The sequence below is a fragment of the Ambystoma mexicanum genome, chromosome 3q (assembly GCF_040938575.1).
Source record: "Ambystoma mexicanum isolate Mex_15411 chromosome 3q, UKY_AmexF1_1, whole genome shotgun sequence".
Lineage (NCBI taxonomy): Eukaryota > Metazoa > Chordata > Amphibia > Caudata > Ambystomatidae > Ambystoma > Ambystoma mexicanum.
In genome coordinates, this window is record NC_090926.1 from 66,123,365 (window position 1) to 66,144,351 (window position 20,987).

The following is a 20,987-nucleotide window of genomic DNA, read 5'->3' on the forward strand; positions in this document are numbered from 1 at the left end:
CGAACTTGTAATGAGGCCCTTAAATACTTTGTCATTGAAGGTCACGAAGTTAGGACTTTTTAAGCTCACAGTTGTGGGATGCATCCCCCTTTCTCTGCAAAGAGAGCTAGGGCATTCAGAATCAATGCAGAGTTATTTAGCTCAGTTCCCCAATTTCACTCTTTCAGGTTTGGTCATTGTGTTTCTTACACACTAGTGTACTGCACCTGTGATGTACAATAGTAAAATACAACGTTTTTTGTGCATTAGCCTCATAGATGCCTTTTATGCACCACAATTTCCCCCCCAAAATACCTGTGCAGTTCAGGAAGGAAGGGTGCATGACCACCCATATGTTGTACAAGTTGGTCTAAAATGAGTCATTGCAATTTAAAACAGATTTGTCTTCATTACAAGAACTGCGATGTGGGTAAAAACGGCAGTAATGCAACAGTAATTCGGTTACTGTCGCATTACTTCACCGATGCACTACAGGTTTGGAGGTATGGCATAAGATTTACCTCCAGTAAAAACCTGGCTGGTAAATCGTCCACTTCACCACCAATAATCAATAACATCAGCAGATCCACCGAAATCCACATGGCGTCCTAGGGACTCCGAGACTGGGGATTAAACCGGCCCTCCCACCACTTGTAATCTCGCTGTTAATCCACGGGACCAAGGGGTAGTATCCGTAATCGAGTTTGGCAGTAATTCAGCAGATTTACCGCCGAATTACCACCAATCTCATAATGAGGCACATTTCTTTTTCTTTTCCAAGAACAGCCACAACCAACCATTTTGAAAAGTGCTTTTGAAGTGCAAGTGTGTTTAGCGAGTCTAAGGTCGCTTATTATGAATACTTATTAGCTGTATGTGAAATTCAGTACTGTGGGTCACATAATGCCAGCATTGGAATGCCATCAGTAAAAACGGCATTTATTTTTACCCTCAATTAAATGATGGGCTCTAAGAGGCTGTTGGTTACATGGTGAGGGGAGCTACGGTTAAGGGAGAAACGGGGCTTGGCCAACCTGAAAAAATGGGAATACAAATTTTGTGCGTAGAGAGGAAGATATAGTATCAGATTTCCTGTGGGACAGAATTATCTCAGGTACCAACGCTGCATTGTCGTTTGCAGCAACCCAGGTGCCAATTAAAAGTGAAATAATCATCTAATATACAAAGGTTAAGGATAAATGCACCTAAACAACGCATATACAGGAAACAGAAAATTTGTCAGGGTTGATGAAAAAGAAAGAAAAAGAAGTGTAGCTTTTGTTACTTATTTTATGTTTTTGTATAAATTGTAATATATGCTTTATTTTGCCTCTTGTTTTGTAAAGGCTTGTTGAGCCAAAACAAATTAAAACATTTTTTTAAAAAATGGGAATACAGCACACGGTCTTCATTCCAGAGTCTGCATCACCACATAGAACTGAAATAGGCGCAAAGCAACATAATTAATCCATTCTTTCATCACCTGTGCTGAGCCGAGCTGGTGCTTCTCTTCTTTTTGGGCCTGGACGCTTGTTAAGAGGTATGTTTTCATTCCTATTTGCTCTCGCCGACTGCTTGAGGTTGGTCGATGTACCTGAGGAACAAAGAAACACACGTTTTTAGGCCTAGATTACTTTTTGCACCCTGGCCCACCTTCCTTTAGAAGTTAATCCTGCTCTTACTCGACCCTTATTCCTTGAAGTGATCTGTGGTGGCACCAGTGCCCACATGAGCTTAAACCACTTCCAAAGTAATCAAGTTAGATGTTCTAAAACATTATTGATCATATCAGAGTTCTCAAGGGTGCAAAGAAAGGTGTGTAAACCTGGTTTAAAAGGTCATGCCAGGTTCAACACCTTTTTTACACTTCAAGTTGATTTTTGTAATTATTGCGGGTGGAGTGGGGGGTGCAGGGAATAAGGTTACGCTGGTGGAAAACCACCGGATTTCAGTGGAATCTGCCTGTTTTTATCACCTGATAAAAGCAGAAGGATTCCTTAGGAAACTATGACAAATGCTATTTGTCAATCTACTCCCAGATTGACTAGAAGTACAAAATGGCGGCCGTCAGCACCGACTCACTTTAAATGACATACTGCGAATTAAAATAAGAGGCACATATACAACTTATATAGCAATCGAATTAAAAGGGGATAAAACATGCATAACAACCATATTTAAGCACTTTCCGTTTCAGACTGTTTATTCTCATGACATCACACGCAATACGTGCAACATCACACATGGATATATTAGAAGCACAAAATGGCGGCGGGAACACCCTCTCGCCATAACGCTGAAAGGCTGCATAAGGCAGGCCTTACAAAGCCTGTACCGTGGTTAGTTTCAATTCTGTGAGGAGTCAGAAATGAGAGTCTGACAAAGGTTTGCCATGTTTTTGGTGAACGACTTGGTGAAAAGGGGGAGTCTTTAACCTTTGTTGGTTTGGTAAAAAGTGATCATAAATGAAAATTACTTAAACACAAGTTTCTTCAAGGACGAAGTTCTTGGTTCCAGAGGGTAGTTCCCCTTCCCCTGGATTCTCCTTTATTCATTCTTTGAGCTTTTTATTCAAAACAGTTCTTTGGGCCCTTCTTGGCCAAGTACACACGTGTACATCGAACTCTTTTGGCTTCCCACTGTTGACTTCTTTCAGAACAGTTCTTTGGGGCCTCTCTTGATAAAATGCAACACTTGTGCATTAAACTTGCTTAGCACAATCCTTTTCGACTGCCTGGTATTATCCCCTGACAAGACTTCCGTTTTACACACTTGAAGGGGGAGACCCCATGATCTAGATCAGTGCAATAATTGTATTCTTACCCAGCGGCCAAACTAAAAAAACATCAGGTGTCAAATGGTCATCACGCAATAAGACCATCACCAGACTGGAAACTAGACTGGCTCATAAGGAGAAATCTAGGAAACAGTCAGTCTCATGCTACACTGCGGCCCTCTAGAACTCCATCCTGGTAGCAATCCACACTACTCAAAGTCCCCTCCTGTTTAGAAAAGAGCTAAAGACCTGACTCTTCCAACAACCGCTTTCTGTGACTGAGATTCTGGCATACGCCCATCTGAATATTGACTTGTGTTAATTATTACCAATTTTACTTTATGACTTGTTATATAAATGTGGAACTTTACAATCCAACAGCCATATTACTCCAACCCGAAAACCTTGCTTAGACATAGCAGGTTTTCTTTTGCAATTAGGATCGACAGTATTCTCACAAATATCCATACTAAGATCTTCTTAAATAAAAATCTGATGCTACGTACTCCTGCTAAGTCACATAATGATATACCAATTCATACTGTTTGCATCAAAAAACATTCATTTAATTCGCTATTATCGGCAAACCTTCAGACCGATATCTTTCTGCCAATGATCTTTCAAAGAGTAATGACCATTACATTCAAGTAGACTGAGCGCAAGCAGATGCACCAACGAAAGTAAGAATTGTGTTTGGGATCAGAAGACCCAAGAGGGGAGCATTTGGAGTAAAAGAGCTTTTAAAAAGAAGGAGAGAAAATAGGCAAGAAGGGCGTCACGGAAGGCCCAGGTCAAAACAGAAAGCCTGCCGTCTACAAAGGACGAGAGAAGAGTGAAGACGTTTCCCTTCAGATGTTACAATAGCATAGAATGCAGTAAAAGGGATTGAATTGGAAAAGTCCCAAGAGCTGAAAATCGAAAAAGAGAAAGAAGTCCTGTGAAATCCTTGTCCAAAGGTTCAGTCTCTGAGAACACGGTTTGTTTGGGGATTTGTATTGGTATCTGTCCTGATGAAGGTCTAATTGAAAAGAATGAGGAGCGCTCAGAGCAGTACGAGTGGATCCTTTATGTAAAGGACGAAACACACAAGTGTCGACACGTTTTATGGCAGAAACTGAGTATATTTTGGATGGAAAATATGGTCTGAGAAGGTACAAACCTAGACTGGGTTGCCTTTCGGTCCCAGTCCTGTGGTTTGTCTACAATAAGTCTGGCCAAGTACAATCTTTCAAAAGCGTACACTAGATAGAGAATGACCAGACTTAAAGGTTAACTAAAGGATAGGATAATCCAGACCAGTGTGCTGGGGTTCCAGAGTTTGAATGCTGTGCCAAAAAATTGGTACAATGTCTTGGTGAAAAGATGACACTGGTACGGGAGGATACTTCAGCGGCAACGTGCGCGCCTTGGAAGCAAGACGACACGAAGCAACACAGGTTCGATCTCCGGGTCCGCGCTTAGAAACCTCCGGGTGTTTAAGCGTGTTATAAATGGGCAACTAGGACAAAAAAAAAAAAACAATTACACAACTAAAGAACAAAACAATTACTGTAACAGCGCCTTGATGTCTGCGGGCTGTGTGCGTGCTTGCTTTAAAAATGCAAATAAATAAATAAATAAATAACCCCACCACTTAATCATCTGTTGCAAAAAATAATTGGTTTTGAGTGTTAATTACATTAAGTTTTACAAATTATCTTCTACTTATGGTGTATTCTTCTATCATTGTGAACTGTACAAGAAATAGATATGTTTTTATATTTGTTTTTGATATTAAAATAAAAAAAGTGTTTAATGCATTAAAATCTGTGAAATTCGTCAGGCTCAAGTAGGCTTCTAACTTTGATGTGAAGTATGAATATGGGGATGAGTGAATGAAGGTCGAGTGTACAGAGAAACAAGAGTCTCTATAAATGTGCTGTGTTATGTACATTACATTCAAGGACATTAATTAGTTCCTTACAATTTGGCAATGTTCCAGCACCGTTTAAAACCACATTCATTGCACTATTGCTAAAAAAAGGCACACGCTGCCCCCATTTGACAGTAGCATCATTTGTTTTTATGAGACAATAAGGTAGCGTTGTAGGCATCAGGCTGGTGATATGTAAAGCTTTGTTGGGAGGGGTGTTCGACTGCTGGCAATCTAATCAATGATTAGGACCCGCAGGGAGTTTGGAGGATTTGAGTATATTAGGATTTCGGTTGGATATAATACGGGTAAATAAATATATATTATGTTGTTTTGTGTGTTCTCTTGCTTTCCACTGCAACCTATGCAGGGCTTTGACGTATTATTCATGATGTGGAATCTTCGAAAATGTGATGGTATGAAATTGGTTGAATATGTTTTGTAATCAATGTTATTGATGAACTTGCACTGGTATTACAGCCCTGAAGAGGACCTCATGGAGAGGTCGAAACACGTGTTGGCATACGGCCACCCTCTGAAATTGGGACCAGGTCCCTGCCTGTCCAGCTGCACCTCGCACTGCCTCTTAGCCCCTAGCACTTATCATCTGCATCTGTAACCCTACAGTCCACCCACTCTCTGCACTGATTAGCCACCAGCTGGCTGCACCCTCTGATTACTGGAACTTAGCCACCCATTGGCTGCACCTGCACTTCTCCTCTCCCCTCCCTTTTGCACTTCTTCACCCTCCCTTTCCCCCCTTTTCACTTCTCCCCTCACCCCTGCCTGAGCTTGCGCGATCTGAATGACACTAGGCCTAATAAGATTGTTTTTTTGTCCTCCCTTTGTTTCCCTGTCTTGTCGTGCCTAGAAACACTTATGCGCAGGAGCGTTATAAATGCCATATCATTTATCATATCATACCATGAAAAATGACAAAGAACTGACTTTTTGTCGCAACGTTTATTTATAATTTATTGACTGTCTGTAGGGATATTAGTAGGTGCAGCATATTTTCTAAAGCAACCAATCCTGTAACAGTAAAACGAAATTGCACACAGCTGCAAACTGCAAACCCTTATGCGCAGCCTGGCCCACAGATTATATATATATATATATATATATATATAGATATGGAGACATCAGCAGTGCAAATGTTTGGGAGTTTGGAGAAAGAGAAGGATTGAGTTTAACAACAGTTGGAGAAGGGGAAGGTGGACAAGCTAAGGTGTTTTGGGGGTTGGAATGAGAAGGAGAGGGAGGGAGAGACCAGGAGGAGAAGGGAGTAGGACCTGGGGAAGAGCTGCTGGTGAAAGCAGGGGGAGGGAGTAGGATCTAAAGATGAAGTGTTTGTAAAAGTATGAGCAAGGGGAGGGAGTAAGGCCTAAGGTGGTAAAACGAGTTGTCAAAAAGGTGGAGAAAGGAGGAAAATTGGAGGAGGATGGATTAACACTTGATGTACAGACGGTGGTGCAAGAAGGAGCAGAGTAACAAGAGTAGGTAGCAACAGAAGACGCCAAACGTCCACTCACACATCAAGACTACAAGTGGTGGGAGGTGGTATGAGCGTGTGGTGAAGTATCAAAGAGGTGGTTGAAGAGCCAGTGTCCTGAAGCTAGAGTAGAGAAGGTGCCCTTAGCCCCAGCCTTATGTTGAGGTAGCATGTAGGAGATTCCAACTGTAGGAGATTCAAGAGGGGGAGTGGAACCCTAGAGGAAGGGACCATGCTCGGGAATAGACAGCCAGGCCCAAACCCCCCAGCCCTGCCTCCCTGCCTAAGGTGACGATCTAGATGACTGACTTTCCAGGTGTGGTGGTAAAAGTTCTTGAAATTCACCTGAACCATTGTCCATGGCTAGTACAACATTCTAATGGGACCTGACCACCAGTAGAAGAGATATTCAGTATCAAAGCTCTTCATAATGATGAGATTCCAAAAAATACAGAGACCTGGAACCGACGCTGGGGCGGGGATAAAAACCTGGAGAGACAGTGAAAAGAACCTTTTGTTGCTTGGAGAAATAACTTTTCCCGTCCTTGATTATTTGTATGCAAGAGCCTTTGCTTCAAGAACAACTTCATCTGAAAAAGAAGTTGCTAAAGACGGATTTGTTTTGGAACACTTTCTTGAGGAACCACTATGCTGATGGTCTTGCCAAACACCTTTTGAGTACCAATCGCTGGCTCCCTAGAACCCAAAGGGAGGAGGCCTGAAGGGTCGATGTAGAAGCGCACAGGTGAAAGCTCTAATACAGGACTGCTTAAATTCTACTCCTTTATTACATTACAATCAAACCTTTGGTGCACCCAAATCTGGCTATTGCATTAGTGCTTTTCACAATTCCCATTTCCAAACACAAACAATTACCAGATTTACTGCAACCCTCTTTTGCCTGCCTCCTATGCCCTCCCAAAAATAGCACTGCGTTAGGGAGAATTCTCAGAAATGTGCTAATTCCCTCCACCTTAGAGACCCCCAGCAACGTTGCTGGATTTTGAGGACTTGATTGTTTTACCTGAAGAGTGTGAGACCCTTTTTTTCCCCACTCTCTCATGTATTTTAATGTGATTTCTGAACTTGTGTTTTTTTTGGTTATGGAGTCTGACAAACTTCATAGGCATCATCTTTTACATTGGGTCACACAGTAACTTCAGTGCAGTGGCACAGGGAAGTCTTTCAGATTTCCCCAGGTTTAAATACCTTCTCTGGGATAAACTATTGTGTCCCAGAGCAGTAAAGTGAAAGTGACTTTACTTACATTTGTAACTTTCTAGACCCAGCACACACTATCTTACAATAGGTTGCTGGAGAGGTTACCTAGTATCCCCTTTGTCTAGCTTCTCATGTAACATTTTTAAGGTTACCCTTTCCTCACTGAATGGCTGTTGGCAGTGGTTTACTGTTAACTACCGTGGTGTGCATTTACCGGGGGCTGCGTTCGCAGCTGCAGTAAAACACCCAAGGGTGCCATTTTTTGTCAAAATGGCCCTGGTCTTCTTTTTTCGCCATTTCTTTTGGAAAGGTCCTTCTTGAGATTTACTCTGTGCGCCAAACCAGATTTGGTCCCTTTGTTTGCTTTGCCTTTGGCGGGATCCACGAGTGAAGCCTGCCTCTGGCTCCAGGGTGTCTGGGGTAGGCAGGAAGTGAGGGAGGTGCCCGAAACTCCCTGTGCTTAGTCCCAAATGCACTCTGTAGTGATTGGTCGGCTGACTGTCCGGCAAGGACAGCCACCCTGCTGGGTGACTGACAGCTAGGCTGAAGGAATAGGAGAGAACTAAATAAAAGGCAAGGCTTTTGGCTTGGAAGGCAGAGTCGACCACTGGACGAAGGAACCGAAGAAGAACTAACTTGAAGAGGACACCTGCTGCAACTCCTGGACCGTTGGTTTGCCCGGTGAAGCCCTGCTGCTGTGCTGAAACTCCAAATTTGTATCGACAGAGAAGCCCCTGCAAGGACGACTTCTCCCCTTGTGTTGGTGGGACCAATCAACTCCAAAGTAAGCCACCTGGACATTCTCTCAGAGCTGGTTGACTTTCCACAGAGTTGCTGCTGGAAACCGAAATACCAGGGAGAGCAACACCAGATTGTGTGCGTTGCTTTTAAGCTGGCCAAGAGCTCCAGGAAGAGCCTCCGAACTGCCAGGAAGCAGGACTGACCGAGCCTGAGCCCCCTCAACAGTGTGCAGGACCCCAGAAGCAAGGAAAGTCCATCTCGACAGTCAGGAACTGCAGTGTTGCTATTTGCGGTAGATGCGAGGAGCTGTAACACCGAACAGCCACTTGTTCGAAGATTGCTGGTTGCGAGCAGTGACCGTCCCATTGCAGTGCAGGAGTCCCCAGATGTCCTCCCTCTTGTCCCCACAACTGGGCCCAGGAACAGTGAGATCTGCAGAGCTGCTCAGGAACAGAAGTCACCTGCTGCACTTTTTCTTCAATACAAAGGTACTGCAGAAGTCTGAGAGAACTTACCTCTTGATGCAGAGTTGCATGCATCTTCTACTACTCACAAGTCTAACAGCTTGTGGCCCTACATTGATTCTTCTTTTTCTTCAAAGATGTCTGAAACATAGTGCAAAGTCTTTTCTTACTTACCTACAAAGAAGTGCTTCAGCTCATATAGACTGTGCCCATTGACTTTGGCTTAGCCTGTTACGCTGAATGGCTCTTATTGGGGGATATGAAAGTAATTGCCTGCTTAAAGAATATTAGTGGTCTCTTGTATGTTCTAATAACGTTTTCATTTGACTTACTGTTAAATGAATCTAAATGCAACAGTGATATATTAATGTCCCCAGCAGCCTATCTATTGAAGTCACCTGAGGGTGTAGGTTGTGTCTGTGGGCCATCCCAAAAGGGTACTTACTGATTTAGAAACATTAAGAGTGTGTATTTTGTGAAGTATATTTGAGTGTTACTGTTATATTGCTCCCTTCTGAAGAAGGCTTACTCTAACGGTCTGATAAATAAAATAATTATTCAAGAAACCTTGTGTGTAAGAATTTATGTCAGGCTGGACCTCCTCCTCACCTGTCTCTTCTGGAAACTCCTCCACGCTGACTGTACTCTTCTTCTTCGTCTTAATCCTTGCCTCTTTTCCAGGTTTCTTCTCTTTTTTGTCGTAGGTAGGGTCGCGCGCCCTCGGCAGCCTCCGTGGTCTGAATATGTTACAGATCCGGAGGTGACCCGAGGAGCACGCCCTAAAACGGGGGAAAAAGCCGATTTGCAGAAAAAACCCCGGTCGGAATCCGGTCCGTATTCAAAGAGATGGCAATAACTAACAAGAAGTTTTGCTGCTTGTAGAGGATCTGGTCAGCCAACCTTTCGGATACAGAACTCCGATGATTTAGGAGGAACCAAGTAACTGAATACACTAGTTCAGATTGAGGTAAACTGGTGGATAGTGAGACCGTTGAGTAAGTGCGGTCACACAGTCTTCCGGGAAGAACGCCTGACAGACGGAACATAGAAGAGACGTTCCGAACAGGATACAAAGTTGCACAGAAAAGAAAACAGAGCTGACAGAACCAGACAGGTAAATAGAGAAAGAGAGATAAACAACCCGCGAAAGCGGAAACTTATTGCAGAGGCTAAGAGAAGTCACTGAAAGAGACACACACACGGAATACGCATAGTGATTGGAAGTACGCGTCGTGACTGCAAGCACAGTTAGATCGAACCCGGTCACCTTACCTGAAAGTTTAGAGACACCGCGAGTGGCATTATAAGGAAGATCAGGCAAGGCTTGAACAAAAGGGAAAAAAAGAGGCGTTAGGCTAGTCACTATGAGAGACTGGCAGCGCACGTAAAAAGGAATGATACAACGCGCAGTGCGCTGGTCTGATTTGCCAGTTATAGGTTCTGTCGGCCATCTTGAAATAAGCTAGACTGTTAAATTGGGAAACTGGAAGCCATGTTAGTAGTACTTCCAATGGTGAACCAATCTCCAGGGCTGGTGCATGACAATTTATTTGAATAGTTGTCACTGTGGATATATGTGTAACTCCCCTACAGCTCACATTGACCCCTCTTGAGATAAGCCTGGCTGCTCAACACGCTATCAAACTGTGTAGTACAAGCTTATACCAAAGGTTGGGTTTCCTATTACCTGTAGTCAGGGATTTGTTTTAGTACACCCAAAGTGCACTGCATACAATCGTGCCTAACAGCTGGCCTCCAAACACTCTGCTCACTTACGTCCTGTGTTCCAAACTATTGCCGTAATACAATCAAAATGGCAATGCCACTATAAGGTGTCAAATATTTGAACAATTCAATATTATTCTCTTTGTTTTTATATATGCATTTTTGCACAATGCTAGCACATCATTGAAAGTTTACATTACGCCTAATTAGCACATCATTGCCTAATTTCAACTATCCAGCATACCAGTTTACATTTTTCCGGGAATATCTAGCATGCCTACATAGCACATCATGGTAGATTTCCAGAAGGCACTCTTCATCATTACTGATTTATATTGTGCCAGCATGGTCCATAATTTGCAGTTTCCATTAGGCTCCACATCATGGCTGTGTGTTTCAGAAAGCCTGTCTGTTATTAAACACTGCCTTATTAGGATAAGTTCAATGCGATCCTGTTGCCTATTGGCTGTATCGTGGTAAGTGTTCTTTCACAGTATATGTGAAGACCTAGGTGTGTTCAGCTCTGTTTGGATACTCTGCCCATACACGATCCATGACCCATTCTCAGAAGTTAATCCTGGTTCCAATACCAATGGCGTTCTGCAGAGTATCCAAACACACTTCCTGCGACACTATGCATAAAAATCGATAGGGTAGACCATTTAACATACTGTGAATATATGGCCCTGAGGACGACCCAAAGAGTCGAAAACACGTGTCGGCTGACCATCACGTCATGACATCAATAAAACAACTCTTCTAGTGTTTCTTGACTTTTTGCCTCTTAAACGATAAACAGTTATTCTGCAATCCTAAATAGGCGGAGCGCAAATACTCCTTTCCCAACCATACCTTACTATTCACTTTATTAAGGTCCTTACGGGTGGTCCTTTGGGATAAGAGTACACAGCTTGCCATTTGATTTACCTTTTAGAGGTCATAGCGCATTTCAATAAGGGTCGTGCTGGTATCCTGTTATCAGACAAGAATGTGTGGGTCCTTAGACAGCCCTGTGGAAACTAACTCGTTTTTGATACATATAGATCACTTGTCATTTCACAGGCACAATGATACATATTTCACTCATACTTTGCCTTTGTAATGAAGCAACGATTGGATGTGTGCTGGTTGACTGGCAGTACAATTACAATGTATGTCTATGTTTCACAATGGCACAATATAAAGATTAGCATTTTGCTCAATTGGAAGTATAAGCACAATTCCTGTCTTCCTGCCGGGCACTCGAGAGTCTGACCAAGATGGCGGCTCCTCTGTAAGCTCAGCAACGCCAGCATTGCATCCTTTAATATCCTAACTTACTCTCAGTCTCCCCCATGAAACGCTGCTGAGCACCTGAACTGAATGTAAATGGGTGAAACAAGTGGACGAGGCTGCGCTGTTGCGGCCCATGGTGTTGGTGGCCGCGGCCTGTGGAGGGGACCCCTTCGGCTGGGCGGAATCCTGTTCCGAAGCATACCGCATCCATTGGGACTAATCCACGGTGTGGAAGAGTGCGGAGGTGGTGATACGTATAGACATTGCAGCCTCGGACGGGGCCTGTGTCCCCAGGTTTGCCAGCCTTGGCCAAAGGAGCTGCGCCCTGCGAGGGCTGGCATACTTACATGGCACATGAACTACATCTCCCTCATACTTCGGGGAGCTGCAACGGCCTCTGTAATCTGCTGGAAGTAACTACCAGAGCTCCTCGGAGCAGACTGAATGCTGAGCACATTGGTGGGGACGGGCTGCCCGTGGGGACGTGCTGCTTTTATATATTTAATTTTTTACATTCGTCAAGCGCACTAAGCCCTCAGGCACCTACGAATACAAAGCTCAGAGCAGACTAGATTGGCACCGCAAGAGCAGAAACATGGCTAGAGATATGCCATCCTCCAACACCTCCCTCTCTTCTCCCAATGTAGCGTTGCTCCTTTAAACAGTGGAAGCTGGGGGCCTGCAAGTGATTTGCCATGGGTGTGCAACAGTGACATGCCACTAGCGCCCCGATGTCAGGGAGCAGTGTCAACCTGAGCAGGGCGCTACAGTGTCTCAGGAGGATATCTTAGGGGCAACATGCTCGTCTTGGAAGCAAGACGACATGGAGCAACATATGTTTGATCCCCGGGTCCGCGCTTAGAAACCTCTGGGTATTAAGCGCCTTATAAATAACCTATCATAAGGAGCAACACAGGTCCAATCCCAGGGTCCGCGCTTAAAAACCTCTGGGTATTAAGTGCCTTATAAATAACCTATAATATCATACCAGTAAGCCTTTCACAGTCTGCAGAGCACAGTCCTGATCCTTGACCGAGTGGAAGCTTCAGGTCCCACCTGTGACAGTAACAGGCGTTTGGTTCCGGCACAGTCCCGCAGCAGGGCTGAGCTTGGCAAATGGCCCGTCACATTTACATGCCCCTTTTTGAGCATGATGCAGACTATGTGGCAGGTCACCCAGGTGTGAGGGGCCCTCAGGGAGAGGAGAGGAAATGCGTTTTCACCATTGCGATGTCATGCAAAACCAATATCACTTTTCTTTATCACTGGAGTAATGTCACAGAAGAAGAATACAGTCTAGAGTCGGGAGCAGATGATGTGGATGCAGGCTATGTGTGACACGAGCTGCTTAAAAATAGCACTAGGCATTTAGCATGATAGCACTAGGCATTTAGCATGATAGCACTAGGCATTTAGCATGATAGAAAAAGTTCTGTTCATGAGTAATACTGGTGCCATCTTCTTGGTCTTGCTCAGGTTCTGTTCATGAGTAATACTGGTGCCATCTTCTTCGTCTTGCTCATTCTGAGCAGATTCCCAAAAAGCTCCCACCATCCTTGCTCAGCTACAGACAACATATCCGTGCCCACTCACAGGCTGAAGGACACTAGTTAGCTGTCTGCACGCCTAGCGCCGACCATCTCTGCGCATCTGGAATGTCCCCCTCCCATTGATTAAGTAAGGGATGCGCTTCCAGAGGTTTACAAAAGCACCTCCTCCAGACCGATAGTGCACGATGGGGCTTTCGGCAGGGCATACTGCCCAGGGATAGACAGCAAGTGTTCCCCCCATCCTCTCCCTTCTCCAGAGTTTGGCTTTGGAGTTGCTGAGCAGAGGGACTGGACGGTCCTGGAGGAATGGCATGGCTCAGATGCGCCTCAGAAGAGCAGAGACATTTTAGGCTGCAATACCTCCACCCCTCATACCACCTTGTGTGTGAGAATGAACCAACGGATGGTCTTTAGCCTCACCTTGCCCTTTAAGTGTAGTTAGCTATTATATTGTCATTTGGACTTCTAACTAGATCACTCTGAGGACTCGAAGGATGCCGGTTAAAGTACTGGCCGTCAGGGTGGGATTAGGAATGCAATGGGGCTCGTGGATTAACAAGTACAAAAGATTGTGAGAAGGTGGGCACGGTCGGAAGGCACCAGCAATGTCCCACAGTTGGCAGGGTCATGGAGAGGGTCAGCATTAGGCCAGCCTGGCCTTTGAAATTTTTGAATCCATCAAGTGACAGGTAAGGGTCTGGCAGGGGGGGGGGGTAAGCAAGGTCAGATTGATGGAGGGGGTTAGAGGTAAGGCTTGCATTCCCTCCATGGGTGAAAGGCAAATGATACGTTAGGGCAAGGTCAGGCCCACAGGGTGCAGACTCCACATGTGGCAAGGCACCCGATACCCTGCCAGGCACTGCCCGATCCCTCCATATAGAAGTCAATATGGTTACATTACAAGCCTAAGCATTACTGTTATAGCAAACACTCTCCTTGCTTACCTGGGACCAATTTATTATTGTGTCTCCTCTCATATTCCAGGTTGCTCCAGTGGGTCATCTCCTCTTTTTCTTTAGCTTTTAATGAAAAGACAGTGGTGGCAATGAGAGGACCTGTTAATAATAAAATGCAGGAATTAAAATATATTTTGCAGGTCTGACATAAAAGCATCTACCTGTAATACATGGTGTACACAAAGTAGCAGATCCTGGATGACGGAACTGAACACCAATCACAGCCCAATTGGATAAATACTGGAAAAGCCAGGTATTTACGCCGAAACGCAGCCCTTCTGCATTGACCCTGGGCTACTCGTAAACATTAATTTGGTGATTTTGTTAGATACGTTCCGACACTCTGTTTGCGCTGTTGTTGTTCTTTGAAATAATGTATGCACTATGTTACTCGCATCAGCCTTCTGCTCTAGCAATACTGTGGGTATGCAAGCATGGGCTGAATCATGTTAGAATATTGTGCAGAAACTATGCACAATGAGAATTGAGACTAATGGTCAAACTAATTAAAATACTTGATTGAATCAAGACAAATAACATTTCACCTAATAATCTCAAGTTCTTTAAACACGATCCTAATATTAACAAATTGAATTCGTATTAAGAAATTACAAAATATTTCTGAATCAACCACAGGTAGGAACACACCTCTCTGTTTATCAGTTATCCTCCCCAGTTCCTACAATTGTAGGGGACACCCCTCCTGTACTCCTGTAAAAGCCAGGTAAAAGACAGCTCTTGGCTTTGCAGGTTCCAAATAAGGGCCCAGGGTATACCACACTGATTATGTCTGAAGTCTCCATTAAATGCTTCCCCTAAAGCATTGTATTGGCTTTACTAATACGCAGTATCATGTATAGCTTGGTTTAAGCAAAGACCATTCATGCCTCAAGAACTGCACTTTCTATTAGCCGCTGGCTAGTGATCATTGACTTGCGGTGAGAAAGAATGGGTGTGCTGTATGCAGGGGCATACATTTCAAAAGGTAACTTGCCACCTCAATCAAACACATACACACAGCTCACCAGTTCCCACTCACCAAGAGCGAATTAACGCTAGCCAATGATTAGTGGCAAGTGGAAATTTTGAGCCCTGTGGTATTATGTGTCGAATTGAGGGGGCGAGTGACATTTCAGGCCCGGCTTGTAGCTTGGAACTTTGTGCCCCCGAATTTACATGCTTAATCAATATAACCGAGCCATGAGATAAATCGCACCAGTCCTCAATATCCTCCCCTCAGTTCTCAATATGCCAAACGTAGTTAATACAAATCACCCCCCCGCCCCCGGCCCCCACCACTACAATACTAGGTCACCATTAACTTGCATCCTACCGGGGTCAATTTAGGAAGTCATTCCATTTGATGGGTAGACCATCATCTCTAATAATGAGAATAATGTGGCATATATGGACCCGCACCTTGCACCCCACATTTACCTTCCTTTTACAGATCTCTATAGAAAATGTAATTTCTGTGCAATAAGTGTATGTACAATGAGGGCCAAATATGGGCCATTGTCTATTGGGAACTATGGATGTGTTGGGATGCTTTGATAGCAATGGGCAAAATGAATTGCTGCTCCTCTGTAGGGACATCAACAATAAGGCAAACACAGCAGTGTTCTGGCCTTGCAGGGAGATAACATCCTTGATTCATTTTACAGGTATCCTTGCGATTTGCCACACTTCACTGCAACCGCCATACCTAAAAGGTGAAATGGGAGGGGGAGGGGTAACTGCCTGAAGTGACAAAAAAATATGTTGAATGTGCCATCAGTTTCTTAGTTGTCCCTCTTGACAGCAGGTCATTTGTTTGGCTTGGAATGAATATAGTGTGGTTTACATCCTCGTGCCCTGTTCCGAGGCCTTTATGCGTAGCTTCCGGCAACAGTGACAGCATTGGCTAAGCACTTTGAGGCAGATTTACAGAGACGTTACAGCCAGTAAGTGTACCCTAGACAGACGTACTCCCATAGAGAGACTATTGAATTCACTAACAAGCTGCCAAGCGTAACTCCAACTCACCCATCTCTGCCCAGGAACTCAATGTTACTCCAGGGAACTTCTATGTGAATCTGCCCTTTCGTAAAGAGACATTTCTCCCTCTGCCGCATGAGAAAGCAAATCTGCACCCAAGAGAGTTGCCAAGAAAATAACTAGAACTTGTTGTATCAGGAGCAGGGATTTGACTTCCGCCAACGTGCGAGTGGGAGTCTCCAGAAGGAGCTTTCCATTCAACCGGGGTCAGTGTGGGATTAGACACAAATGCAGTAGTAGACACAGACACGAAGCAAAACGTGTTTAACCTGGATGTGGCGTGAAGCAGCAGTTCCGCCAGTTGCAACCCACTTACAAAGTCAAATGTAAGCACACGCAGGACTGCGGGAGCCATGCACACTCCCATTCAAACCTCCGTGAGCCTGCAACTTCCGGTGCAGAAAGTAAGAGAATGAACCCCTGCGAGTTAGAGCCACTTAGGCCATTTCTCTGGTTCGCAGTATCAATTATTGTGCTACATGTAGGCCAGGTGTTCTTCACCCCCAACAGACAGCATGGGCTGCATCTCACCGCCATGTTATGCTCTTGCTGTGCTGAATGCAGCAACAAACATTCAAGTGAAACCTCCCCCATTGGCAAAACAAAATATAATGGAAAAGAAAATCACAGCTAAGATGTATGGTTCTCCAATAATGCCATTTTGGGGTTCTGACAATGTATAAATACCACTCAGACTTCAACTTCATTTGAATTATCCCATAACAAGACCAACTCCATGGCGTTATAGGGCCACACATGAGGACGAAGGACGGTCTGCCTGCATTTAGGATTAGTAAAAATATTTGTCAGCATTATTCCCTATTCATGTGTGCAAATATCTTCACCTCGTAGATGTTGCACGAACACGTCAAAGTTACAAGCTGTGAGGGCAAAGATTTGGGTACCTGTTCCATGTACCATACAATGAACTTCGAGACGCAGCCCAACAGATAAGTGGCTATCGGCCACTTTTACTACTTAAAAATAGACAAATACTACCAAAAAATACAAATGGGGAGTAAAAATGGTACCAACAAAAATGGGAAATTGACACATTGGAGCATGCCCTCCTTCTTTCATCCACACAGCTCTATGGATATGTTTCGACCAGTAGGAAACGTAAGGCCACAGAAAGCAGCTCTATTATTATTATTACTGCCTGGTCTGAAGAGGAGAAAGTGTACCTTTTAATGTGCATGTATAAATTGGTGCGAAGAAATATTTTGTACAAAACATTTCTGTTTTACAGGTAAAACATATTTTTACTTATTTACTACAATACTCCCACTGGGAATGGAACTTAATGTGTTAAATCTTAATACATCTTTTTACTCCCAACTTTAAAAATAGGGAGTAAAATACTCCCACGTTAAAATCTTATCTGGAGCACTGCCGAAACGTATTGTTTAGGATTTATTTCTAGGATTCACAATTGTCTCCGGATCGCGTGCCACTAGGGGAAGGCACCAGTTGGCATCCTCTCACACTGGAATAACCCTAGCTCTCTTGTATCCTGTACAGACACCACCATTTAAGCAGTCAGACGCTGTAATGAGAAGCTGTCTTCCAAGGTTTTCCTGCTTATACCGCTGTCCCCTTGCTACTTACTCCCTCTGTATGCATGCACAGCCTCACTTTTGGGAGACCTGATTCACAGAGCATTTTCCTATGGGATTGCGCCATTATAAAACACTTCTTTGAATCAGGCCCCAAGTGTAATGAGAGGTTACATAGAGTTCCTCTGGGATCAGTCAAAAGGTAGATCATCAAAACCCAAAGCGAACATTGGAGCTTGCATTTTGTAGACTGTAAAAAGACGTTACCCAGTGAGATCAAAGCTTGGTGAATCTCCTTCATCACATTCCTGTACAGTTCCTTCTGCCATTCTTGTAAAAGCGTCCACTCATCTTCAGAGAAATAGGCAGAAACATCATGGAATGGCACCTGCACATTAAACAAAAAATTCATAATGACTCTCCAAGCAATGCCATTCTGTCACATATTTATCATATCATACTGAGGTTTATTAATGAAGTATTGCTTCACCTCACCTTCTCTTGTTCTACCAACTACCATGAGAAGCGACTTAGCTGCAATGTGTTATAGTTACAAGGGGCAAACATTCAGGTTGCAAGCTACTAGCCACATCAATTCTATACATACAGACAGCACACGATTTCTTGATCACCAACAGTCAGATATCACAAGCCAAAAACTAGTGGCGAGTGCACATTTTGCACACTGAAATGTAGATATTTTTCAACAACAATTAAATGTTCAAGGGATAATTCTATTTTCGGGTTTGTATGCTATTAGTTTGATCTGTTAGTCACCACATACGTATAGCTAGCTTTACTTAGATCCTGGATCAGATTTAAAAACCAAATCATGGCAGTTAAGTAGTTAGAATTCCACAGATTCAACTAAAACATGCTAATTTGCCAAAATTGAAATTTAGCATGTGGTGAAGATAGTGGACAGTGGGAGGTCTGCTGTGTTTTCTTGTAGGGGTATAAGCAGAACCATCACTAGGAGTTGGCAAAGCGGGCAAAGGCCTGGGTCACAGAGGAGGGAAGGGGGCCTGCAGTGACAGGGGGACCTTGGGCTTCTGTGACCAAGGATGGGTGTGACCGATGGCTCCCTGACAGCGGATTCAGAATCGTACAAACTCCTCCTCTGGCGGTTAAAGCTTTACTTGATCATTATTTTGGAAGAATGTTACACCTCCCTTAAATCAACACATATTCCCAATACGATACAACGTCACACTGAATGACTTTCACTTTGAAATCCTGCAGCACTGCCAGACCCCTTGGGAAAAAAAACAATCCAGTAAAAAAAACGGTTGTGTTGAGGACTGTACGTGGATCTGAGGAGCCAGGCGTGGATAGATCAAATAATTACCTACGGGGCATGGTTTAGCGCCGTAAGAGATGGCTGCTTAAATCTGCTGCTCCCGCTTCAGTGGATTTGCTCATTATTTTCACACACATATGGCGGAGGGCTCTCTGAAGTGTTCAGAGACAAGGCCTGGAGCCGCGAAGTCCTGTGACTAGGCAGGCTGACGTTTCCTGTAAGCTGCATAAACGGAGCGTGCCGGGAGGTACGCGGCTATCTCGGTAACATGCTTTTCTGCACAACACAGGCTCCTTGTATACATTAAGCCCAGGAACTGCTATTTTTCAATTAAAAAAGTACTTTTAGCTACTTCCTTGGATACATATTAATGGTTCATTACTCAATTCGTTGAAAAGCGGAAATATCCATATAAGGTGGAGGGGGGGAAACAAAAGGTGTGCATTAGTTTCAGAATTTGCAATTAACGATGTTGAGTCATGAAGAGAATCTAATCGAATAGGTGCTGACCTAATGGTGCTATCAGAACATGAGACTTTCTGTAACAAAAAGACAACATTAAGAAATGTCTGTGTAGATGGTATTGTTGAAAATCAACAACCTGTCAACTGTGTTTAATATGCAGGAGGGTAGTGGGTGGGTAACTGCTGAGTTCCTTACCAGTATTACAAAACTCTATTCTTCAAAAAGACGCTGTGCGCAAGGCAAGTCGTTGCGGATGTAGGAAATGTAACTGATGCGATCCCGAGGGAAAGTTAGACGCGATTCGACATATTGAATATTTGAAAGACTTTAAAGGCACATAAGTGGATACTGGGAGTGCAGCCCACACCACTGGCTTCATAGCCAAGGTCCTTCTTATACAATTTTCAGTGTGCTTGTCACGGAGGCACCTTTCTTACTGGGTTTGCACCCCACGCAGAGATATTAACTCTCAAACAAAGGAAGCACTTACTTGAACTATTGCAGTGCCCACTCACTGCTCCACAAAATAATGGAGTTACCATTCTTATTAATAAGGCTTTCAAATCCAAAGTTACAGCGACTGAATCTGATGATCTTGGTAGATGGTTGCTAGTTAAGTTGCAAGTAGAATCCATTGAATAAACAATTTTAAATGTTTATGGTTCAACATCCTCAGACCCCTCCTTTTGGTTACAATTAAGAAGCCACATTTTTCAATCCAATCAGAATAATCTAATTATATGTGGAGATTGCAATGAGATGATTATAGACCCTTTTTTGGATAGGAAGTCGTGTACGCTTTAAAAATACCAAATCTCACACAAAATTCACAAACTTTGTATCATAATTAGGCCTTATTGATGCTTGGCGCATAACTCGCCCCTCTGATTTAGAATTAACTTTTTTCCCTAATCCCCACAACTCCCTCTCAAGATTGGATTATGTATTTATTTCCAAATCCATGGCCAGTTTTATTCTGGATGCCCAAATTGATTGTATAGCGCTTTAGGGCCATGCACCAGTCCATGTCCAACTCACATCCTCACAAAAACACTCACAAATCCAAATATATGAGATTTAACTCAGCCCTTTTAAAAAATGAGTAATTTACACCATTCATAATTCAACAACATAACAATTTATTTTCAGAGACCAAAAGTCAAGAAACGTCTGTTCCCAACAATTGGGACTGTTATAAGGCTGTACTTAGAGGTCATATTTTATCCTTTGCAGCGAATGAAAAGAAGAAACTCAAACAAGAATCAGATAATATTCTCAAACAACTCAAATCCCTTGAATCCCAATATACACGTACCAACTCTAGGTCTATTCTTAATGATATTATCAAGCTTAGATTGCAGTATAACAAGATTTCCACACAATATTGATGTGCTAATCTTTTAAAATATAAAGCGAAAATATATCATTTCTCTAACAAATCACGTAAGTCACTTGCCTCATACTTCAAACTCAAAAAAGAGAGAGCCAGAATTGTGGTTATCAAAGATCAAGAGGGCAATAGGACCTTTTTAGATAAG

The 20,987-nt window shown here is 43.5% G+C and overlaps 1 protein-coding gene across 2 annotated transcripts in view; it reads right to left on the reverse strand.

Annotated features, from left to right (window-relative positions):
• The window catches only part of LOC138582128 (zinc finger protein 282-like), a 94,100-nt gene that overhangs the window by 60,833 nt on the left and 12,280 nt on the right, over window positions 1-20,987 (reverse strand). For both annotated transcript variants that reach the window (XM_069653133.1, XM_069653132.1), the window contains exons 2-4: window positions 17,952-18,072; window positions 14,080-14,190; window positions 1,463-1,573 (exon numbers count right to left, since the gene is read on the reverse strand). In XM_069653133.1, coding sequence (XP_069509234.1) covers window positions 1,463-1,573; window positions 14,080-14,190; window positions 17,952-18,072 — 343 coding nt within the window. The remainder of the gene's footprint in view (window positions 1-1,462; window positions 1,574-14,079; window positions 14,191-17,951; window positions 18,073-20,987) is intronic.